The sequence below is a fragment of the Pipistrellus hanaki genome (genome assembly GCF_964339955.1).
Source record: "Pipistrellus hanaki genome assembly, chromosome: 5".
Classification (NCBI taxonomy): Eukaryota; Metazoa; Chordata; class Mammalia; order Chiroptera; family Vespertilionidae; genus Pipistrellus; species Pipistrellus hanaki.
The window spans coordinates 102525701-102550348 of NC_140507.1; the positions used below are offsets into that span (position 1 = coordinate 102525701).

Consider the following 24648-nt stretch of genomic DNA (forward strand, 5'->3'; position numbering starts at 1 on the left):
GGCTTTGCACACACCTTCTGGAATCCACCAAAACACACTGCAATCCCCTGTCTGCACCCCCACCTCCCTCCCCAGCCTGGTCTAGCTTTGGAGAGAACCCCATGCAGCAGCTCGTTTCTCAGGACGAGCAGAGAAACGGATCCTCCAGGCCTGTGTTTTCGGTCAAGCACTCCGGCCCCCGCTCTGTGCCCCCACTTCCTCCTCGGGGAGCGGGGAGTTAGTGATGTCCTTTGGGCCCTGCCCCTTCCCGGCTCCTTCTCTTCCGCTGGGTGTTGAGACCCTGCCATTCACTGCCCTGTGCCCGCCCCCCTGCCACCTCTCAGGCGAGGCTCTCCGGGCCGGGCCCTGCCTGCCTCTGCCCAGGCTCGCTGGGGCCTCCAGGTGCATCCGGCCACCAGTGTCCGTGCAGCTGACGGATAAATACACTCAGATCCTCCCTCCCAGGCCCAACTCTTGCCACACTCAGTACAAATCCTTCATTCTCGGCCCCAGGAAGCCTGGAGACAGGGCCGGGATCTGAGGCTGATGTGGACCTCAGCCTTTTAGGAAGCAGAGTACGAAGTCCACTCAGACCTCGGGTCCCGTCAGTGTCCAGGCTTTCCTGGGGCATGAACGAAGGGTCCTGCCCGCTGCTAATGAGGCAGACACTTCAGGCTCCCCCCACCCCTGCTCCCACCGGGTCTTCCCTGGTTCGCAGCAGGGAGAGGGGACACCCCGTGTGTCAGTAAAGTGGAAATGGGGGGCTGGGAAGAAATTTCCCCAAAAAATCCCCATTTATTGTTTTGAAAGCCCAATTACATAAGAGGTCCCCGTATGTATCCATTTATTTTGAAACGAGAGGCCCGATGCATGAAGGTTCATGCAATAGGCCTTCCTTTCCCTGGCTGCCAGCACCAGTTTTCCTCGGCACCCGGACCCAGGCCTTCGCTCTAGCCGCAGCCTTCCGTCTTCCCTCCAGCCAGAGTCATACGGCTGGAGCCTTCAGTCTTTGTTCCGGCTGGAGCTTCACTCCTGTAGCTCCCCCTCCCCTTCCCGCCCCCCGTCCCCTCATATCAGGCATCCAGCCCCGCCCGGCTGCTCCACACCTGCATGTGTGCCGCCCAGAGGCTTGCAGCAGCTGGGGGAGTGGGGCTGCCACCATCTTTGTCTGGTTGATTTGCATACTCACTCCTGATTGGCTGATGGTTGTCTCAAAGTGATGGTCAATTTGCATATGTCTCTTTTATTAGTATAGATAATAACTTACTATAATGCAATCGTAATTAATAGTTGTTACAAAAATACCTACAAAGCTTGTGATCATGTATTTTGGTAGCTATATTTTTGAAAATATGTTATTTAGCCAAAGACACAAAATCTTTTCTGCTGGCAAACATAGGTAAAGCCCGGATGCTTGGAAATTCTGCTGCCTGGTAGGCAGTAATGACTGACCACCCTGCTAACTCCATGGCCCCAGGTGTCAAACGGCTTCCCTCAGCAGATGAAAAATCTAGAAAAATCTAGAAAAATCAGCAGACGCCAAGCTTCTCACATGCCCACAGCGTGCCTGCTGGACCCTCACGGGACAACACCTTTGAAGAGGGGACAGAGCAGGACCTGGTGGGAGCGCCGTGTCATCCTGATGCCTTTTCCTGACGTCCTCATGCTGAGGCAGAAGCAGCTATCATGTGGCTAAAGGACGGTGCGCTCTAAGGCGGGATTTCCATCCCAGCATGGAGCTCAGGGCTGGTCTCTCAGTCGCTAGGTCAGCAGCCGGGAGGTGAAGGTGAAGGGATGTAATTCCACGGACAGAAAGCGGATCTAAAATCTAAACCCGGCCCAGCGCATGCTAGTTCTGACACCCAAACACCCTCAGGCTGGGAATTCCCTTCCGGGGAGGAACTCCATAAACCTGAGTTCTGGAATAAGGTGTTTTAACAATTTGTCCCTCGTCCCGCGGTGTTTTCAAAAAGTCGCGGGACGCAGGACAAATTGTTAAAAATCGGGATTGTCCCGCCAAAAGCAGGATGTCTGGTCACCTTATTCTAGAATCCTCTAGGAAGGTACATCAACCGTACTCTTCTTCCAATGCTAAACGTTCAAGTCACTCAGCTTCCTTAAAACGGCAGATCTCGACACTGTCGGCCACCTGGAGTCAGCACTCTTTAACCCGCCTGGTCAGTGCACTCGGAGTGCAGAGACTCAGGGTGCAGAAACACACACTTCAACGGCTCACAGCACGCCCGCGCTACCTCCCACAGGAGCTGGTAACTCACCTCTCATGTGAGCCGGTAACTCTCATCCCACATCAGCCGATAACTCACCTCCCACACGAGCCGGTAACCCACCTCCCACGTCAGCCGATAACTCACCTCCCACATCAGCCGGTAACTCACCTCCCACAGGAGCCGGTGACTCACCTCCCACAGGAGCCGGTGACTCACCTCCCACAGGAGCCGGTAACTCACCTCCCACGTCAGCCGATAACTCACCTTCCACACGAGCCGGTAACCCACCTCCCACGTCAGCCGATAACTCACCTCCCACATCAGCCGATAACTCACCTCCCACATCAGCCAGTAACTCACCTCCCACAGGAGCCGGTGACTCACCTCCCACAGGAGCCGGTAACTCACCTCCCACAGGAGCCGATAACTCACCTCCCACACGAGCTGGTAACTCACCTTCCACAGGAGCCGGTAACCCACCTCCCACAGGAGCCGGTAACCCACCTCCCACAGGAGCCGGTAACCCACCTCCCACAGGAGCCGGTAACCCACCTCCCACAGGAGCCGGTAACCCACCTCCCACAGGAGCCGGTAACCCACCTCCCACAGAAGCCGGTAACTCAGCCGGTAACTCACCTCCCACGTCAGCCGGTAACCCACCTCCCACAGGAGCCGGTAACCCACCTCCCACAGGAGCCGGTAACCCACCTCCCACAGGAGCCGGTAACCCACCTCCCACAGGAGCCGGTAACTCACCTCCCACGTCAGCCGGTAACTCACCTCCCACGTCAGCCGGTAACCCACCTCCCACAGGAGCCGGTAACCCACCTCCCACAGGAGCCGGTAACTCAGCTGGTAACTCACCTCCCACAGGAGCCGGTAACCCACCTCCCACAGGAGCCGGTAACCCACCTCCCACAGGAGCCGGTAACTCAGCCGGTAACTCACCTCCCACATGAGCCGGTAGTCCATGTGCTCGTCCAGCTCCTCCGGCCTCCGCTTCTCGCCGGCGAACGGCCCGAACTTCTCGCCCTGCAGGGTGAAGGACAGGCGTTATTCGCAGGCAGTAAGCTGCCATTCCTCTTCGGGGAGAGATGTTTTCCTCTGCACCCCCGCATTGAGGCACATTTAAAATATTAGCTGATTTACCCAACACGAAACGTTAACAACCCAACTTACTCTGTTTCTAGCCTCGGACCCTGAATCCAAGACACAGAGCAGAGCTCACAGTGTTAAACTGCGGAACAGTCAGCCTCCCGGGAGCCGGAGTGCCTCTGGCAAGGGGTCCCGGGGCCAGGAGCCCTGGGTTCGCCCGCCCGCGTGAGAGACAAGCCCACCAGGTCGCAGTCACCTGGTTCCCATAAAAATCACACAGCAGGCCCAGCGAGGACGAAGGAAGCAGAGGCTTCCCACGCTCGGAGGAAGACTCACAAATAAAGTTTAAATTCTCCTGCCAAGGTTCAAACAGCCCAGGGCACAGCAAAACCAGGGCCCTGGTGCCCCCCTGCCGCCCCCCTGGGTGAGGGTCCCGCCCGCAGCCCCCCCTGGGGGAGGGTTCCCAGTGCCCCCCTGGGTGAGGGTTCTGCCCACAGCCCACTGGGTGAGGGTCACGCCCGCAGCCGCCTGGGTGAGGGTCCCCAGTGCCCCCCTGGGGTAGGGTCTGGTGTGCAACCCCGTGGGGGAGGGTCCCCAGTGCCCCCCTGGGTGAGGGTCCCTCTTGCAGCCCCCTGGGTGAGGGTCCCTAGTGCCCCTCTGGGAGAGGGTCCCCAGTGCCCCCCTGGGGGAGGGTCCCCAGTGCCCCCCTGGGGGAGGGTCCCGCCTGCAACCCCCTGGGGGAGGGTCTCAGCATCAGGGTCCTGGGCCCCTTAATCACAGGCTCTGGAAGGGGACCAGAGCCAGGTGAGAGGCGGGCACCAGGATGGCTGCAGAGGCCATGGGGGACGGGTGAGGCAGGCCGATAGGCAGTGGCCCTTTTCTCGCAAGGAAAGAAGCAGGGACTGGGGACAGGGCGGGAATCTGCGGCCAGGTGTGTGTGGGCAGAAACAGCTCTGCACCCTCCGCCCACCAGCGCCTGGGCATGGGCACCACCTTCCCTTCCCTCGGAGCCAGAGGAGGACTCAGCCCCCACTCTCCCGGGAAACTGAGGAGCAGCCAGGGAGGGAGGGGAATAATCACCAAAGCCATGCTTCTGGGACGACCAATCACTTCGTGAGCAGCAGAAAGGCCGGCCCCGGGGAGAGAGAACTGTTAAGGCCAAAAGGGGCCCCGACAGCTGACCAGCCCCGCGTGTCCCAGACGAAGCCACGGGCCTGAGCACCAAGGACAGAGTCACTGCTCCTCAGATCACGGACCCCCCCTCGGGCAGGCACGGCCACAGACGCTTCGGTAAAAGGGAATCGTTCCCGCGGGTGCACCCGCCGGAGTGGTGGTTAGCCAGAGGTGTCCAAGAAATGCAAGGGCGGGGGAGTGGGGGAGAGTTAGCGTTTACAGAACAGCATGCACCCCCTGCCAGCCCGTCCTCGGAGAACGCCCCAGGGGGGACGGAAACCGGACTCCGGGCTTCCATCACTGGCTTCCGACGTCAGCCCTGTGGCCGAGTCGGGGCAGGGCCTGTCCCGGGGGGCTCGGGCGCTGGGCCTTCCCCGGCCTCTCAGACGCGGCAGTAACCGCAGGCCCGGGAGGCGTTCCTTACCCCCGCCCGGCCTGCTCCCACCGCCACGCAGCAGTGACCGGCACTGAACGGCGACCCTGAGGATGCAGCACTCAGGGCGGCAGCCTGGCACACGGAGCGTGCTGGTAGTGAGCGTGAGGATTTGGCATTGACCCACGAGGTGCAGCCGTGCCCGCCCCTCGGTCAGGTGCTCAGCCTGTAACCACAGGGCGGGCGGCCACAGGTGTACACACTCCCCCAGGACAGTGAGTGCGGATGTGGAGGAAGATCAAGGGATCCATCAGTCCCCAGAAAGACTGAGGAGGAAGGAAGCCCACACGCATGCTGTGGGGACGCTGGCTGGAGTGCCCAGTCGGTCCAGGCCGCCGGGAGCCGGGACCCTTACCAGCCTGTGAGCTGGGAATCCCAGTCAGGCCAGGACCCCGGGACGGGCGCCAGGACGCACAGTGCCCTGTGCCCTCGCAGCCCAAACGCTTGATGGTGCTGTGGGCAGCCAGCCTTTGTGAACTCTGAGATAAAGTTCAGGGTCCTGACCAGTGAGTGTGAAGAAGTCTGTGAAAGCTCAGAGGGAGCACAGAGAACGTAGCGCCCGTGTGCACAGGGGACAGGAGAGCTGAGATGGAGCTGAGTGCGGGACTGCCCGATGGCGGCTCCGAGCTCACAGGAAGCTCAGGGGCAGCTGCCAGGTTACCCTGCCAGCGTGTGCCGGGCAGGGAGACGGGAGACGCTGCTGACCGGAGAGCTCAGGTGCCGCTGCCGTGTGAGGTGGGTTGTCTAACGGGCAGCGTGTGGCTGCTCTGATACAGGCCATGGTACAGAGGCTGATGCTACATGTGAGAAAGCTGGGCACTCACCCGCTGGTGCCCGGCTGCCTGCCGGATGGAGTTTGCTGTAGGAACCGGTTGGAGGAGGAACCTGCCCGGGCTTGGCATGTTAGAACGGGAGGACTTTGAAGAACACATGGGCTCACAGACAGAGCACCAGAGCCGGGCAGGGCTCCACTCTGTCCTGACACCTCCTAAAAGCACTGACAGCTCTGAATACTGCAAACAGGAAGCAGAACGTGGACGTGAGGGCCTCGCCGTTCAGAGCAGTCACACCTGAGCACAGAGATGCAGCTCTCCACTGCTTTCCTCACGCCCCCGTAAGAAACACACTGTGCATGTCGGCCAAGCAAACGCGCACATACACACGGAAACACACACACGTAAAGCTTACATGGGAATTTCGTGATGCAACACTGCCCTGGCTGGGCACAGAGCACGCTCATACTGTCTCCTCTACTTTATTTTATTAATTTTTAAAATATATTTTATTGAGTTTTTACAGAGAAAAAGGGAGAGGGACAGAGAGTTAGAAACATCGATGAGAGAAATATAGATCAGCTGCCTCTTGCACACCCCCTTCTAGGGATGTGCCCGCAACCAAGATACATGCCCTTGACCGGAATCGAATCTGGGACCCTTCAGTCCCCAGGCTGACGCTCTATCCACTGAGCCAAACCAGTTTCAGCTGTCTCCTCTATTTTAATCACTTGTGTTAAAATACTAGTTTTGACCCAATAACTTAATGTCACAACTCACCAGTCGGCCGCCACCACAGTGTGAAAAGACGCCGACATAAAAACATACTCGGAGGAAGCGAACGTGTGGGAACCTGAGCTCTGGTGTAAGGTGATGCCTTCGGAGCACACAGTGAGAGCGGGAGGATAATCGGGTCAGAGCATGGGCGCTGCTGTGGCTGCGAGGTTTCAACCTGTGAGGAGCCAGCCAGTAACCCGCCGTGGCTCCGGGGAGAAACACCACAGATAGAAGGACACCGGATGGGCCGACGCCGGTGTGCTCAGTGAACAGAGTGCCGGCCTGCAGACTGAAGGGTCCAGGGTTCAATTCCAGTCAGGGGCATGTACCTTGGTTGCGGGCACATCCCCAGAAGGGGGTGTGCAGGAGGCAGCTGATGGATGATTCTCTCTCATCAATGTTTCTAGCTGTCTATCCCTCTCCCTTCCTCTCTGTGAAAAATGGATAAAATATATTTTAAAAAATAAGTAAGTAAAAGGACAGCGGATGGCTGGCTGCAGGAGGTTTATCCCACCACACCCATGCTCCCCCTCACCAGCCCAACCCTGCTCACGGCGGCCCCGCAGCACAGCCAGCGCTGTGTCGTCACTGTCAGCACACACACTGTGCTCATCATGGCTGATCCCCATGGAAACGCTGCCTCAGAGGAGCCCCCCCCATCTCGTGGCTTCACCCAACGCGGGCGGCACACCCGTGAGAGGGCGATTTGGGCCACGTACGATACATATGTTATACTACATTCTTCTTCTTGAAACAAATGGAATTGTCAAACTTTTATGAAATTAAACTTTTCATATACACTTGACTTTAATTACACAAACATGTCTACATACATAAAAACGGGTAAATGACGAATCTGTCCATTTTTTTACATACATATTCAGAAAACATACTTTATTATAGAATGGATTTTCGGCTTTATCGGACACTCCCTCACCCAAATTAGTCTGTTCTACCAAGGGGTATGTGTGTGTGTATGTGTGTATATATATATATACACACATACACACACACATATATATATATATACACACATATACACACACATATATATATATGCCTTAGCACATTAAATACCTAACGTAAGGTCCATAGTTAATTACAGACAGGAAACCAATGTCTCAATCTAGTTTTTTGAAAATTTCAAACTGACTGGTAGTTGGTCCACCGTCCGTGACCAAGCGGGGAAGATGTCCCAGGAGCCACAGGAGGACTCCAGCCCTACCCCTTCCCGTGGCCTGCATCACTGACACGGCCTCCGGCCCGCAATGTCACGGAGAGAGCCCGCCGAGAATTCTCTGCTTCTATCTCAAGGGCCAGGACCTCACAGGCTTACAAGCTGGGCAGGATGCGACCTCAGACATCCAGCAGCAAACAGCAGGGCCAGGTGGGCAGCGGCCAGGGCACCCCGCCGGCACGGTGCTTCCACTCTGGTCCAGAGCGGCCGCGCCCCCGTGGGGCGTCCCTACTTCTCCGCCTTGGAAATGGATGTCAGCTTCTCGGAAGTGTGTGCAGGTGCAGCACAACGTGCCTGCAGGACAATCCCACCTGCAGACACCAGACTGTCCAGTCAGAGTGGCCTCGGCCCCGCCCGGGCCCCGCTCCATGGGGCTGCTCTGTGGTCGCTGAACAAAGCAAATCGTGAGCCCATTCAATCCGCCACCCACCGGGCTGGACAATAACTCTGACAAACCAGAAACGTGTGATTGCAAACATGTGGGCCACCGCCTGTTAATTAGCTTCGTATAATTAGGAAGAAGTTGAAAGCAGGCCTTCCTGCAGATTCACCCTCTGAGTCTGGGGGCCACCAGCCGAGGCTCCAGGAGGCCCGGACCCCAACCCGTGGGTGTTAACCAGCTGGGATACATCACGGCATCACACACTCTGAGCTCCCGCCTCCTCAGCTGTCACACGCGGGGACCTCAGACCTCTTCCAGCTCTTAGACCCCACGAGCATGAGCTCCCCAGGCCAGACGGACGGCAGCGTGGGAATCCGGGACCAAGAGGGCCATGGACTGAATCACATCAGCACAGCCTCTTACGCCCACAATGATCCTCAGAGAAAGAAGAAAACTGTTTTTAAAAGACCTCCTCTGGCATCATTCGAGCATAGCAACTTACGAACGTGATGAAAGAACAAAAACAGACCCAGAGAAAGAGAAGCAGCGATCAGACTCTCAAACCTCAGAGGGAAGGTAGAAGGGGTGGGGGTAAGGGGAAGAGAACAACCAAAGGACGTGTGTGCATGCCTATGGGCCTAGCCAGTGGCCATGGACAACAGCGGGGTGGGGGAATGTGTGGGGAGGGGTTTGGGATGGGAATGGGGGGATGAGGACAATTATGTGACACCAAAATCAATAAGAAAAAAAATTAAATTTTTTTAAAAAAAGAAAAGAAAGAATGAGGCGTTTGTCCTAGTTTCTCCGTGACGACCCCCGGGCAGGGGACTGGCCGGCAGCAAGGACAAAGGGAGCTCTGCGCCATGGAGGACGCCAGCTTACAGGACGGGGGGCTGCGGGGTGAAATCTCCGTTTTGAAATTCCTAATCACACAACTGAGGGAGAATCCTCAATGGATGCTACAACCGCCGGGCAAAGGTGGACCGTGGACCAGACACCCATCCGCAGTGTCCGCTCACAGACCGCTGCCTCTAGAACAGGAAAGTCATGGGACGCAGTGCTGAGGTGCCAGCCGTGTGAGAGGACGAGAGGACACATCCCTGCTGCAGCGGAGTGGATGCCAGCCCTCCTTGCCCTCCATGCCCACTGCCTGACACGCCCACCGTCTGCCACGCCCACCGTCTGCCGCGCCCATTGTCTGCCTCGCCCACCGTCTGCCACGCCCGCCGCCCGCCACGCCCGTGCTGGGCGCTGGCTGACTCTTCAGGCCCTCCAGGGGCGAAGGGCTATCGAGCACACGCAGCCCCCATCCCATACCTGTCTTTCACCCCGCACCCGGGGGTCACGCTGCCTAGAATAAGCACGTGAATAACACACGTAGATGAAACACGCGAGAGGGAGGCGTTCGCTTCCTGCGTCCTGTCCCACTGCTGACACTGCACCATTGATTGCAACGAAGGAAGCCGCCTCTGGCTCTGGTCCGTTTGGCTCAGTGGATAGAGCCTCTGCCTGCGGACTGAAGGGTCTCGGGTTCTAGTCGGGTCAAGGACACGGACCTGGGTGGCGGGCTTCTCCCTAGCTCTGGCCCTGATCAGGGCTCATGGAGGAGGCAACCAGTTCTCTCTCTCTGCCTTTCCCTCTCTTCCACTTTCTCCAAAAACCCCTGGGGAAATACCATTGGGGGGGGATTAACAAAAAAGAACAAAGCGACCTCCGGCTGGGAGAGGCATTAGATACACCACGTCAGTGATTTGCTTTGTTCAGAAAGGTGAGGCGTCCCAGGCGTCCCTCTGGCCTCCCAGGGAGGAGAAATGCGGAAAATGGCGAGCATGTAAGGGAAGCCCCCGGGGCAAGCAACCAGATCCTGAGCCTGAGGAACTAGCTGGCCTCTGGGCTAAGGCCCTGCGACCCAGCGCAGAGGGGACAGGAGGCTGTGAGGAGAGCGACAGGCACAGCCACGTGGGCGGGAGGTCCGTGAGGGGTCCCGGTGTGCACATTCTGGACGTGACCTGAGTCCTCTGCATGGGGGCTGGCGTGAGAGGCACCAGGAAACGGCTGTTCCTTCTGTGGCGTGAAAACAGCCTCAGGGCCATTCAGGAGAAGGCGCTGGTGCTGGAATACTGAGGAGCAAGTGGTCCCCACGTGTGTGATCTGCTCTGAAGTGGCTCGGCAGATAAGAAACATGTCTGGCCGAAACCAGTTTGGCTCATGGATAGAGCATCGGCCTGAGGACGGAAAGGTTCGATTCCAGTCAAGGGCATGTACCTTGGTTGCAGGCACATCCCAGGTAGGGGGTGTGCAGGAGGCAGCTGATGGATATTTCTCTCTCATTGATGTTTCTAGCTCTCTATCCCTCTCTTTTCCTCTCTGTAAAAAATTAATAAAATATATTTTTTTAAAAGAAATGCATCACGTATGAAACGAGTGTAACATGTATGAAACGGGTATGACATGGGCGGCATAGCAGGAGACGTGGGGAAGGCGAGATGCTGCGAATACGGGGACCTGCATGCAGCTCCGTTTCCCTGACCCAACCCAGACCACCTGCTTCTCCTGAGCGACAGCCGCTCCCGTCACGGACGGACGGGCGGCTGGGGGAGGGGACACCTGGGTTCTGGCCCAGAACCGGTGCGAGGGTCTCCCTCCAGGAGCCCGATGAAGGCTCTGGGAACTCCGCCCCTTCGCATTTCTCCAGCTAATGTCCTTACTGCCCGTGACCGTCCTCTTCCCTCACCCGTGTCCCAGCAGCATGTTCGTCACCGCCGTCTCCGGGCACGGCCACGTCTATGTCTCAGCCACGCCTCCCACGTGCACGGCTGTCTCAGCCACGCCTCCCACGTGGACGCTGTCTCAGCCACGCCTCCCACGTGGACGCTGTCTCAGCCACGCCTCCCACGTGTATGACATGGGCGGGTATGACATGGGCGGCATAGCAGGAGACGTGGGGAAGGCGAGATGCTGCGAATACGGGGACCTACATGCAGGGGACCTGCGAATACGGGGACCTACGTGTCATCGGGGAGACCGTCTTCCCTCACCCGTGTCCCAGCAGCATGTTCGTCACCGCCGTCTCCGGGCACGGCCACGTCTATGTCTCCCCGATGACACGCCTGCCGGGCCCCACGATTCCCAGCAGCAGACGAGTGACCCTTGATAAGGTCGGCGCCTGTCACTCCTGGCTCAGAGCCTGCAGCTGCTCCCATGTCACTCCAGTAAAGCCAGTTTCTGTGCCGGGGCCTGGAAGGTCTGAGATGTGGCTCCCGGGCTCACACGCTTCCCCTCACCGACCCTCGGCCTCCTGCCCTGGGCGCGGCCCCTGGCTCACCCGTCACGGCCTCAAGGCCTCCTTGTCTGGACACAACAGGCAAACCCCGTCCATCCCAGGTCCTCGCTCCGGCTGCTGCCTCGCGGGTGCTGCCCCTGGAAACAGATCTGGCTCCTTGGCTTATGGAAATGGCTCAGGTCTCACCACCTCCTTGGGGAGCGCAGGCTGGACCCCGTTTATAGGACGCCCACCCTGGACACCCACACTCTCTGCCAAGTCACCCGCACCCAGCTCCGCCGCGCCTTTCCCCACGGCACCGATCGCATCACGTGATACACCGATGACAAATCCACCTGACGCTGCCTCTGCGCGCCTCCCCGGAGGCAGGCCCACACAGCCCATCTCTGTCTGTTCGCCGGCCGGCGTGTCCCCAGCGGCCGGTGCCCATCCCGAGGGGGGAGGGGTACAAGGCCTGAGCAAACGCAAACCATGGCACAGAAACACATTCAGGCAGAAACGAGGACTTGAGGGACTGCCACCGGGTACTGTGAAGTGAGAAATGCCGGACGATGCAACGGGCTTACTCTCGTCACTTTCAGGGAAAGAAAGCCACGTTCTAGGTGTCGAAGCAGGTGTTTGGTCTGAGCACAGAAGCAGCACTGCCTCAGTGTGCGGGCTCCGCCGCCCAGCTCCAGCCCAGGCTCCCACAGACTCTCACCCTGTTCGCTTCTCCAAGAGCAGTCATGGCTCACGGAAATGGCTACCTGAGGACCCTCCTCATGCAATCCCATGAAGGCATCAAAGGGAAGGGAGCCCTCCTCCTGTGCAGGTTCTGTCACTCCTCAACCCCCAGGAGAGGCGGCAGGCCTGCAAAACAGATCCTCCCCAAGGAGACACCTAGGGCGGAGGGCGAGCCTTGCCTTCGGATTCTCAGCAGGGACCCCACTCTAGGACACGCTGCACAGAAAGGTGGGTGCAGAGCAGGTCTCAGGGGTCCCCTTGGTGAGGGAATCCCAGGTCTCCAGCAAGATCCCCAAGCCTCAGAATCTCAGAATAGGACGGGGTTAGATTCTCTGAGTGTGAAATCAACACACTGCTGGACTGCGATCATTCCCTACAACAGAGGTATTCTATGAAACATACGCATCCAAGTGAGTTACTCCAAAGCCTGGTGAGAGAACAGGAGAACTTTCAATGAAGGCCCTTAGTTTAACTGCTGCATCCTCTCTTCTCAGACCCCTGGTTTCACAGCCAGAGTCAGGCCTGGATTGGGAACCACCGGGGAATCTAGAACCTGCATGCAAACAGGGAGAAGACGCGTGGACACTCAGCGTGGACCTTACCGCACGCCTCAGATCTGATGCCGGCTTCAACCCCGCCTCAGCCTGTGGAAGGCACAGGAGCGGGGCCCGTCCCTCGGTCCTCCCTGCCACCTGGCCCTGTCTGTGCCCAGCGGCCTCGTGGGTCAGGGTCTCATGACCGTTATGAATCTGTGCCACACACAGGATGTCACCTGGATTTACTGAAAACACCTGCACACTCACCTGAATGACAGGTAAGCATTCCAGGTGTGACTGGATGGAGGTCTGTTTTACATGCTGAAGTCACAGGGATCAGGAAGACAGAAGTGTGTCCTTAGCATTGTAAGAGTCAAAGGCGGGGTCCTGATGACTTTGGAAGCTTTTCATGCTGTGACCCCAAACAATAAAAACATCCCAATAACCAGCCACGTGGAGAAATAAGTGGGAATTATCAAATATATCAAAATAAAATACGTTGACCAGCTACTTCTTTCTTTATTTTTCTTTTTTACCAACTACAATATTTCTTTTGTGGTTGTTACCCTCTCCCAGGATATTTTCCATTGATTTTTCAGGGAGTGGGAGGGAGAGGGCGGCTCAGAGAGAAAGACAGAGGGAAAGAAAGTGGTGAGTTGGGTTGCCTCTCACACACCCTGGGAATGGAGCTTGCAAGGGAGGTACACGCCCGGGACCCGGGACCCTTCAGTCCACAGGCCGATGCTCTATGCACTGAGCCAAAGCAGCCAGGGCCAGCTATTTCTAAAAGCCTAAATAATAATAGGCCAAAAAAAAGGAATTATGTAACATTTGTAATATTTGTGCAACTTTTTAGTATATCATGTTTAGTAACATTAAACAAAATAATATTCATACATTATTCACATTTGGGCCTGAGATCTTTCAGATTTGGGAATTTTTATGTCTGAGAGGAAGAATTAAGGCAGAATTTCAACCTCGGCTTTGAAAGAATGCTGGTTTCACCTTCATCCATTTGGCAAGAGCATCTGTGCAGCTGCCCTCCCACCAGGGCAGGCTCTCTCCTGGGGCCTCTGGGCAGTCCTCAAACTCCCACCTGAGCGTGGACACGGGCTCCTCCCATCCAGCCTGCCCTGGGGCAGCACAGGGATCAGGGCGCCTTCTGAGGGGGTCCCCTCCTGCACCTGCTCTTCGTGAGGGCGGGGAGATCTGTGGCTGAGATGCCTCCTGGCGTCTGCCCAGTGCTGACCCCTGACAGTCCTATGACCCCCCTGACAGCATCCCTCACCCACCAGCCTGCTCCTGCCACACCTCCATCTCTAACCCTATCTGTTCGGGGGAGGGACTGGGGGTCCAGGGCGGATTGGGGTGCTGGGAAGCTGGCAGGGAACCATCTGGAAGGACCAGAGCTCTGGACTCAGCTGCTCCTGCAGGTCTCACTGGGGATGAACCTGCTCTCAGGGGGTGGGCGGGGAGTTCCTCCCGGGGTGAGCGCTGGGCACCCCCCTGCCTCGGGGGTCCAGACCTTAGGGATCCCCAGAAACCGCTAGGACACAAGATGGCAAACCCAGAGGTCTGGAGTTTGCAGTCCCCTCTCCTCCTGGGCCTGGGCTCTCAGCACCCAGCACCCAGCACCCAGCACCCAGGCTGGTCCCCCGGGCTCTCAGCACCCAACACCCAGCAACCAGCACCCCAGGCTGGTCCCCTGGGCTCCCAGCATCCAGCACCCAGCACCCCAGGCTGGCCCCCCGGGCTCTCAGCACCCAGCACCCAGGCTGGTCCCCTGGGCGCCCTGAGTCCTTGCTGCACCGGCCATGTGGGCCACGGGGCGGATGGAGCCAGGGGAAGGAGGGAGGTGGGAGGAGGGAGGAGGGAGACGGGAGGAGGGAGGAGGGATGGGGGAGGAGGGAGGCGGGGCGGGCCGCACGGGGACTCCCCCCACCCCCCGCGGGGCGGCGGGGGCGGCGCAGGCACTTCCTGCGGGAAAGCCGGACGTCCCCGCCGAGCGGTGCCCCCACCGGGCAGGGGGGCGGCTGACGTGGCGCTGCCCAGGCCGGCGGGCCAGGCCGCCCGGAGCCGGAGCCCCTCCTCCCGGAGGCCCCGGAGGGCAGGAGGCGGGCACCCACCTTGGCGACCCTGCGGGCCGTGAAGAGCCCCATCCCGTCCTGCACGTGGGACGCCCGGAGCGAGAAGCGGTCTGGCACGTACATGCCCAGCATCCTGCTCCCCGCGGGCCCGGCGGCGGGGCCGGCGGCGGGGACAGCGGGGGCGGCGGGCCGAGGAAACGGAGCTTCCCGATCCCCGCCTCCCGCCCTCCGATCCCGGCTGGGTCCCAGATCCCCCGGCGCCCCTCCTCCCGCCGGCCCGGCCCCCTCCGCCGCCGGCCCGGCCCCCTCCGCTGCCAGGGGCGGGCGGGGCGCCGCGCGCTGATTGGCCCCGAGGCGCAGGCTCGGACCCAAGCGCTGCCCACCGCGGGCTGACCACCCCGCCGGCCGCCTCCCTGCCCAGCCCGGGCTCTGCCCTCACCAAGTGCCCAGGGGATTTCACTGCTGGAGCAGAGGAGGGGGGCCTGTCACTGTCTCAGCCCTTGCCATGGACAGACAGGGACAGGGCCACGGCCCGAACCCCCAGGCCGGCTCCCCCAGCTCCAGGCTCCGCCCTGCACCCCAGGCCAGCTCCCCCAGCTCCAGGCTCCGGACGGGAAGCACAGGCCTCTCGCAGCCCAGGACGCAGCTCTGTCTGCTGGGCTTGTCTGGGGGTGAAGCCCTGGGTCCAGGGAGCAGGCTGTTCAATGTGAGAGGAAGAGAGTGCACACCCCCTGCCTCCAGCCCATTCCAAGTCCATCCAAACCGGACCACGAACTGCTGAAGTAACAGTTAAATGGAGCAGAAACTGCTTTTCTAAGTGGTGCTGATGCCTGGCTAGTTCTCGCACTTCCCAGGATGCCCTGCTCCTGGTCTCTGGCTTCCACATCACCTGACCTGGTGGCTTTCCTTCCGGACCCCCTGGCAGCAGGGGGGGCGGGGGGGGGGCAGCAGGGAGGCCCAGACACTGCCACCGCAGCCACAGCGGCGCCCTCGGCCTCAGGGCTGGCCTCGGTGTTTTCGGAAAAGTCAGCCAGGGCCTTTCCATGCCTTTCTCCTGATGTGCTTGGTGATTTTCCATCCGGGGTCTGTTCTTGGAAACCAGTGATGCTCCCATAAACAGTGATATTCCTGACAAACCAATAAAACAATAACTTAGGCAGAATTAATGGCCATACTCTTATAACACAAAATCCAACTGAGTACATCTTCAAGATCTCACTGACTTTATCGAACAACCTGTGGATCCGGCGGCATCCCATTTGGCAGAGGGACCTCGGGGGATCTTTGCAAAACCAAAGGCTTTACTGGGCAGAAGGGAGCGGGGACCAGGACTGCCAGGCACCATGGCAGGCTGGCCCTGCAAGGTCGCTCTCCTCTGGGGACCGGCAGGGTCTGGCAGGCCGAGGATCTCATTAACGCCGGTCAGGGTCAGAGTCGGGATTCTCCGGTGAAAATCCAGTTTCTAGGAGTCCGGGCACTGTGGGCTCAGCCTGGGTGCAGGCCTTGGCTTCACGGACTCAGTTGTGGGCCTCTCCTCCTGTGCTCACAGCACACAGCCCGGACATTATCCCTTTCCTCAGGACACAAATAGTTCCTGATTTCCTGAGTAGAAGAATTCTATTAAAGTTTAGGAAAAGTAGGTTTTTTGAAGCATGATGAAGAAAATCAGTAACAGCAATATTTGGAGATTTTAGAGAATAGAACTAAGGACCTTGGGGTGCGGGAGGGGGTTCAGGAGGCTTCAGGGTGCGAGGAGCAAGGCCTTCATCCTCCTCCTGGGTTTGGATGTCTGGCCCACGGTTGGAAACATTACCTTCCTGTCGGAGGAAATGAGGGCGGGTGTAAGCACAGTGCTCGTTGGGGCAAATTTGAAATTAGATGGCCTCGAAGGACATAGTAAGTTTTAAAAGATGAAACAGAGGGGCCGTAGAATGGGGTCAGGACACAGGCTTTATTGAAGAGAAGAGTACCACTCCCGGCTGCTTCCAGAGAGAGAAGAGAGCAAGGGCTGGGGTTCATGTCCTTTTTAAGGGGAGGATAGGGGACGGGTCTCAGGGCACTCAGCACACGCTGATTGGTGGTTTCATGTAAGGCCTATGATTAGGGACCTAGGGACTTAGGAATCAGGGCTTAGGATATTTGGCAGGTGCTGATTGGTGGTTATCAAGTTTCACTAAATATGTATTAATTAAAAGTGAATTCTGAGACTAAGCTGAGATTTTCAGACTAGTTGTTGGTAAAGGTAGAATTCACTGTCATGCCTCAAAGATTCTGGACTAAGCAGGTCATCCAGACCTTTTACCCAGCGCTGAGCCCAGGCCAGGCCAGGTCCGCGGGGCCAGCCGGAACCAGACGGAGGGCGGCCCCTGGCATTTCCCCGGGAAGCATCCTCTGTCCGGAGCGTCTTTCCGCTCCGGCCCTGACACCATACGGGCTTCTCCGCCCAGTGCTCAGCCATTCCGTGGGCACAGACGTGGGTACAGACATGGGCACAGCTTTCGATCGTGAGAGAGAGCGAGGTCTAGCCTGACAGCCCCAGTCACTGGTGGCTCTGGAACAAAGTTACCAGCTCGCAGTCATGCTTACTAATAAGGAAATGGTAAAAATATTTAAAAACAAGACAAAACAAACAAACAAAAAAAAACCTTGGTTAAGGTAAATCTGAGCGTACCGAAGCTTAGAACCTTCCAGATCTTTTGTGAATCTGCATCAGGCATTTTGTTACGAAGCAAACAGTGTATTTCATTAAAGCATGCCGTGCTCTTTTTCTTTATTCTGAAGATCTCCTACCTCAAACGTGGAAACCAGCAATAAAAATAATCTCTATCCCAGCACACAGCGAGGGTACATGTTTGCCAAGCCAAGAGGCACCATCGTGGCCGGATATTGGATTTTGAAGCCTGGGAGACAGTGGTGGTGCAATGAGTCATCTCTTAGAACTTTAAAAGCTCAAAAGTGACCTTTCAATATTGTCTTTGAAAAATGGGAAATTAAAAGTCTGCTTTATACCAAACGTTTAAATCCAGACTTAAAAAAAAAAAAAAAAAAAGAAGGAAATCAAAATATTGATATTAAATTTCTGCCGTGCTCCCGATTTATTTATTCTGGAAACTATGGCACTACCCAGACACGCAAGAAATGACCCCAAACACATGTCTCCTTACTTTTGAGTTTGCTTGTGGCAGAAATGTTTTTATGGATCCACCTAACGCAAACTCTGGTGATGAATTCAAGCTTTGCTGGTGCAGCCTTGTCTTTGCAGGGAGGACTTGAGTTAAAATTCTATATTTTAACTATTTCACCGCACAGACTGTCCCATTGTTCTGATTGTGTCTCGGTTACTAATGGCTTTCCAACGCCCTGGTAGAATAAAAGCCGGGGAGAAAGAAACTTGCTGTCCTTAGAGTCCTGAGAGTCAGAAGGGTTTTGTCGTGAAAGAATATGAAAACAACTTCCCGGAGCAGAAAAGAATAAAGATTGATTGGGTGTGACTCACAGGAAGAAGAAAGATCCTTGAAAGTAGAACCCCATGTGGGTTGCTGGCTCTGAAACCGCCTCCCGCCTTGGGGGTCCCACAGCAGCCTGAGCAGCAAGCGAAGGTGCCACACCCACTCTGGCCGCACATGCCTCATGGCCTCCTGGTTCAGGAGACGAGCCCAGGGGCTCAGACCCAGAACCAGACAAGAAGTGTGGCTTCCTTTCCCTACAGGAAACACAGACGTTGCTGGGATCAGAGTGGGTGATGTTATAAAAATACATAAAAAGCATAAATCAGGGGTCATCCCACCCCAGATGCCAATGCTGATCCTGGACAGAGTGTGGAGGTCAGGGTGAGGGTGCAGGTAGCCGGAGGGAAGTGAGGGAGGACACCAAAGATGATGGTTTCCATGTTCTGAGCCTCAAATAGTTCAGAAACTGGTTGTACATCCATGATGACCTTCCCATAACAGCCCCACGAAGGAGATTTTCCCAGCCCCATTTCATACACGAGGAAACAACCTCAGAGCAGCGATTGGTCTTGGGCAGTTTCATGCATCCATGACACTGTGGGGGTACCTCGGACTGAGGACTGGCTGATTCCAGTGTCCCTGATTCTAGATCCAGCTGACAGATAGTGTTACATTGTAAATCAGAAGACGCCGTAATCAATAAGCCGACTTTATGTGGAGTCCTTTTCATGTGGTTAGTGATAGCAGGCCCACAGGAAATCACGCTTCTCAAATTCTGGGGCCCAATACAGTGGAAGTCTTTCCTACTGACATGCTTTTCGGCTCTTTGTTTTCCAACTTTGGAATGAGACTTCCGGGACTTCTGAGAAAGGCCTGTGTGCTGAACAGGCCGTGAGACCGTCTCTCAGTGCCTGGCCTGGCTCCAGCACTGACAGCTCTGTCTGGGGCATAGTTTATGGCCTTTCTGGAATGGGAATGGTTTTATCTCTCCCTATTATTTAAGCAAGCAAATGTGTAAAGAAGCCAGAATAGCAGGGCTAATTTTAAAACAGCAGTTTTTACCCACGACGGAGGTTACTATGCTTCAGTAGCTCCCTTCCAGGCTTAGCGGAGGCTCCAGGCAGACGGAATTCTCCAGTTCCTTCTCTTCCCCCCCCCCCCCGCCCACCCCCATTTCTTTCATCAACAAACTTTCCTACAACTCCTCCCTAAAACAGAGAAGACAATATGATTGGCCAAGGTCATGGAAACAGGCTCCAGTCTGGTCCAATTGGCAGTGTCTAAGAGGACTGAGTCATGTGATCCTTCAGGCTGCCCCCTCCACCTCCTCCACCTCCTCCAGCTCCTCTGCAGTGAGGGGCTGTAGACAGGACCTGTCTTTGCAGAGGTTCCTCTGAATCTGCCGATATTCTGTGGCTTGGCCTATGTATAACCACAGCCTAGCTCGTTCACACACTTTAATCTACAGAAATAATATTAAAAAGAATCAGTAATTAATTTTAAAAAAGCAATACTGGCGGTCTAAGGTTTGCCACAACCTCACAATTTATTTTGCTAGTTTCTCTTTTCCCTTATTAAGATAAAATGGTGACTACAGAGCTCAAATGAATAAGGGAGAAGCTTAGTTTAGTGAGCATGTTCTATAAACTCTGAAGCTATGGAGAGAGGAAAAACTATTATTATTATTATTATTATTATTATTATTATTATAGCAGTGTCCTTACAAATTATTTAGCACAGAAACAAGGACCAGTTTCCTCCACAGAAGATGTTATTTGGAGTAAGTCTGACACGGAGTGCTGATGTCATCATGACCTCCCAGTAAAAGGGCACGTGCACAGCCAGTGACGTCTTCCCCATCGCACTGGGATCTCCCCGAGGCTCCCTCTCTGTCGGCTGTTGCTCTCCTCTCAGAACTGGCAGCTCCAGGTTTCACAGAGCAGTTCCTCATCAGACAGAGATGCTTCTCACTCCGTCCTGTTCTGCCGAGTGCGCCATCAGCAAAGTAACATCTTCGGACGATCGTTAATTTTAGAATTTGTTCTCGGGTTTTCCCCATGGTAAGCAGGTACTGTATTAACATATTTTTCCATAGGAATGAAGAATATTCCTTTCTACTTGGCCACGTAGGTGAGTCCAGGAACCTTCTGTGCAGGCACAGCTGTTTTGCTGTTTTAAGTCTTTGTGATCAGGAGGCGGTATACGCGAGCCCCTTGTTTCTAACACGCCAGCAGAATCCCCTGTCCCTGAAACAGGCCTGCAGACCTTAAGCGTTTACACCCACACTGTCCTGTGGGCCGTAGCATTTAAGTCACACACATGACCCAGATAAGAAGGAGTGAATTACGCTGACAGGCACTGACTGTGTTCCCTGCAGGTGACTTTGGTCCTTCGTTACAGGAGACTCGTCCAGCTCAGGCACAGAAAACCGAAGTGGGAGGCTCTGGCTGTGTGGTGGGTGGATTCTCTGGAGAAAAGGTACCAAATTCGGCAGAAGTAAGCAGCCTCCGTCCTGGCGTGGTCAGAGGGTCCCTCCGAGGGTCGCAGTCCCGCCCGCCGGCCTTGGCTCGCTGTCCCTCCCAGCAGGTCGGTTCCTGTGAGTCTGTCTCCAGGAAGGCCCCTGGGCAGCTCTGAGGAAAACGCGGCCTCATGCTGGTTCCTCGCGTCATCAGTTCTGAACTTTCTGCGGAAATTTACCATAAAGAACCTTAGTCCAGCCCTGGCCAGTGTTGCTCAGTGGGTAGAGCATGGCCTGTGGACTGAAGGGTCCCAGGTTCGATTCCAGTCAAGAGTTTGTATTTCGGTCACAGGCTCCTGGCCCTGGTCGAGGGCACACAGGAGGCAACCAATCGATGTGCCTCTCCCATCGGTATTTCTTTCTCTCCTTCCTTCCCTCCCACTCTCTCTAAACTCAATGGAAAAAATATCCTCCGGTGAGGATAAAAAAAAAAAAAGACCTTAGATCGGAAGGAAGCAAAAGACTTTTATGAAAAGCTCACAGACCATGCAAGAGCCTGTGCTGAATTACACAGGCTACCCACAGAAACTTTGGGAACCTCCAGGCACCACCGCCAGAACGGCCCCGCCTGGTCCTGTGCTCCCTGGCCGAGCCGGGGGGCGAGGAGCCAGGAGGCAGCCAAGACCTGGGAGGCCAGGGGCCCACGCTGGACCCACAGATCGGGAGGAGCCTGCATGAGAACTCAGAGCTCCGGGTCTGTACGCCGGGGATCGGAAAGCCCACAAGGCAGAGCCGGGCAGACGGTTTCCGGGAAACCCAGGTGTTGTTGCTGTGACCGGGGCCGGACTGTTTCACGGCCACACGTCCGTGCCCGCCCGGCCTCTGCTCTGCCGTTGGTCACCGGGGTGCAGGAGCGAGTCCATGAACTTGGCTCAGCGGCCGAGGCTCCGACATCTCCCCACCACCCTCCCCTCCTCCCCGCCACCCTCCCCCTCCCCCCGCCGCCCCTCCTCCCGCCGCCCCCCCGCCCTCCCCTCCCCTCCCTCCCCCCCCTCCTCCCTCCATCCTCCCCTCCTCCCCTCCAGCCTCCTCCTCCCCGCCACCCTCCCCTCCTCCCCGCCACCCTCCCCCTCCACCCTCCCCTCCTCCCCGCCATCCTCCCCTCCTCCCCGCCCACCCTCCCCTCCTCCCCTCCATCCTCCCCGCCACCCCTCCCCTCCTCCCCTCCTCCCCGCCACCCTCCCCTCCACCCTCCCCTCCTCCCCTCCACCCTCCCCTCCTCCCCTCCACCCTCCCCTCCACACTCCCCTCCTCCCCGCCGCCCTCCCCTCCTCCCCGCCGCCCTCCCCTCCTCCCCGCCGCCCTCCCCTCCTCCCCGCCGCCCTCCCCTCCTCCCCGCCACCCTCCCCTCCTCCCCTCCTCCCCCTCCTTCCTCCCCTCCTCCCCTCCTCCCCGCCCCCTCCCCTCCTCCCCGCCACCCTCCCCCTCCTCCCCCGCACCCTCCCCTCCTCCCCGCACTCCCCCCATCCACCCTCCCCTCCTCCCCGCCGCCCTCCCCTCCTCCCCGCCGGCCCTCCCCTCCTCCCCGCCACCCTCCCCTCCTCCCCTCCACCCTCCCCTCCTCCCCTCCTCCCCGCCACCCTCCCCTCCTCCCTCCATCCTCCCCTCCTCCCCTCCTCCCCGCCACCCTCCCCTCCTCCCCTCCATCCTCCCCTCCATCCTCCCCTCCTCCCGCCACCCTCCCCTCCTCCCCGCCACCCTCCCCTCCTCCCCTCCACCCTCCCCTCCCTCCCCGCCACCCTCCCCTCCTCCCCGCCACCCTCCCCTCCTCCCCTCCACCCTCCCCTCCTCCCCGCCACCCTCCCCTCCATCCTCCCCCTCCTCCCCGCCACCCTCCCCTCCTCCCCTCCATCCTCCCCTCCATCCTCCCCTCCCCGCCACCCTCCCCTCCTCCCCGCCACCCTCCCCTCCTCCCCGCCACCTCCCCTCCTCCCCTCCACCCTCCCCTCCTCCCCGCCACCCTCCCCTCCATCCTCCCCTCCTCCCCGCCACCCTCCCCTCCTCCCCTCCATCCTCCCCTCCATCCTCCCCTCCTCCCCGCCACCCTCCCCTCCTCCCCGCCACCCTCCCCTCCTCCCCTCCACCCTCCCCTCCTCCCCGCCACCCTCCCCTCCATCCTCCCCTCCTCCCCGCCACCCTCCCCTCCTCCCCTCCATCCTCCCCTCCATCCTCCCTCCTCCCCGCCACCCTCCCCCTCCTCCCCTCCACCCTCCCCTCCTCCCCGCGCCCTCCCCTCCTCCCCTCCACCCTCCCCTCCTCCCCGCCACCCTCCCCTCCTCCCCTCCACCCTCCCTCCTCCCCGCCACCCTCCCCTCCTCCCCGCCACCCTCCCCTCCTCCCCTCCGCCCTCCCTCCTCCCCCTCCGCCCTCCCCTCCTCCCCGCCGCCTCCCCTCCTCCCCGCCCGCCCTCCCTCCTCCCCTCCATCCTCCCCTCCTCCCCGCCGCCCCTCCCCTCCTCCCCTCCACCCTCCCCTCCTCCCCTCCACCCTCCCCTCCTCCCCTCCTCCCCGCCGTCCTCCTCTCCATCCTCCCCACCCACCATGCGTGTGAGCATCTGCCCGTGCTGACATGAGAAAGGGGTGCTGCCCCAGAGACGGGGGTCCTGATGGCACCCTGAGAGTCACCTGTGCCTCCCACAGGAGGGAGCACATGGCCAGCCCTGACGTGGCACTAAAATGCTTTGTTCCAGGGCAGTCCGTGCCAATACTTGCAATTTTTCTAAGGCTTTGTAGGGAGTTCTTCACTTTTCAACTCAAAGAAGTAGGTGGTGTCCACTTAAAAAATAACCTTCAGGCCCTCCGTCTTTAAGGCCTTATGTACCTGCTCAGCCAGCGTAGGTCAGTGGTTGAGCATCAGCCTAGGAACCAGGAGGTCAGGGTTTGATTCCTGGTCAGGGCACATGCCGGGTTACAGGCCCAGCGTGGGGCGTGCAGGTCCATGATTCTCTCTCATCATTTCTATCTCGCCCTCTCCCTTCCTCTCTGAAATGAACAATATATATGCATTTAAAAATATATCATCTATTCCCACAACAGCATGCAGAGAACTCGCAATGGTGTGCCCACGGGGCGTCAGCGTGGAGGCAGCGTGGGCTGGTGGGGATAGGCCTTCCGACGGCAGACGCTCTCCGGGCCTCTGCCCCTGGAGCCGGGCTCACTGAATGGAAGAGGCACAGACACAGCGGGCACCCAGGGCCGGCACGGTGGCGGCCTGACAGACACAGAGACGGCTGGCAGGCTCCCGGGACGGCCCGGGGCCTCTGCCAGGCATAAGCTCGAACCCCTGCAGGAACACCGTGTCAGCCGGGGCACAGGGAAGGCGGGCCGGGCGGCCAGGTGCGGGAAGGCCGCTGTGAGGACAGCTGTGTACGGAGGAGGCAGCGTGTTCTGGGGGGTAGTGCACAAGTAAGGAGCCCCGACGTGATAGGTCCTCCTGAGTGCCCTGAGCCCGCCCCTTCCCTTTCCTCCACCTGGCACCTGTGCTCTGCTCCCTTTGGAGGCAGCCAGCAGGGATCCTTCTCCTCTAAAGAGCCTATGTCCTGGTTTCCGGCCTCTGTCTAAGGGGGTGCAAAAAAAAGTGCTGACCTCCACACTGTGTCCAGGACCAGCATTGCCATTGGGGTGGGATGACCCCTGATTTATGCTTTTTATGTTTTTTATAACATCAGCCACTCTGGTCCCAGCAATGTCTGCGTTTCCTCTAGGGAAAGGAAGCCACACTTCTCGTCTGGTTCTGGGTCCGAGCCCCTGGGCTCATCTCCTGAACCAAACCCCTGGGCTCCTCTCCTGAACCAAGAGTCCACGCGGCCCTGTGCGGCCGGAGCGGGTGTGGGGCCTGCGCTCGCTCAGGCACCTTCATTCCAGAGGGTCCGGAAGTCTCCTCTGATACTAGGAGACCCGACGGACACGGAGGGTGCCGTGTTCCCTACACACGAAGTCAGTGAAAGATGAAACAGAGGGGCCGGAGGCCGGGAGC

The 24648-nt window shown here is 58.1% G+C and overlaps 1 protein-coding gene across 3 annotated transcripts in view; it reads right to left on the minus strand.

The window, feature by feature from the left end:
- PRDM5 (PR/SET domain 5) overlaps positions 1-14981 on the minus strand; it is a 131082-nt gene extending 116101 nt beyond the window's left edge. For 2 of the 3 annotated variants that reach the window (XR_014794979.1, XM_084883432.1), the window contains exons 1-2: positions 14746-14981; positions 3156-3239 (exon numbers count right to left, since the gene is read on the minus strand). Coding sequence is in view for 2 of the 3 variants with exons in the window: in XM_084883432.1 (XP_084739558.1) it covers positions 3156-3239; positions 14746-14838 (177 nt within the window). In the remaining variant the exon portion in view is untranslated. Of the gene's footprint in view, positions 1-3155; positions 3240-12886; positions 13032-14745 lie in introns of all 3 variants that reach the window. The other variant, XM_084883433.1, reaches the window with a different exon arrangement.
- Between the last annotated feature and the right edge of the window lie 9667 nt (positions 14982-24648).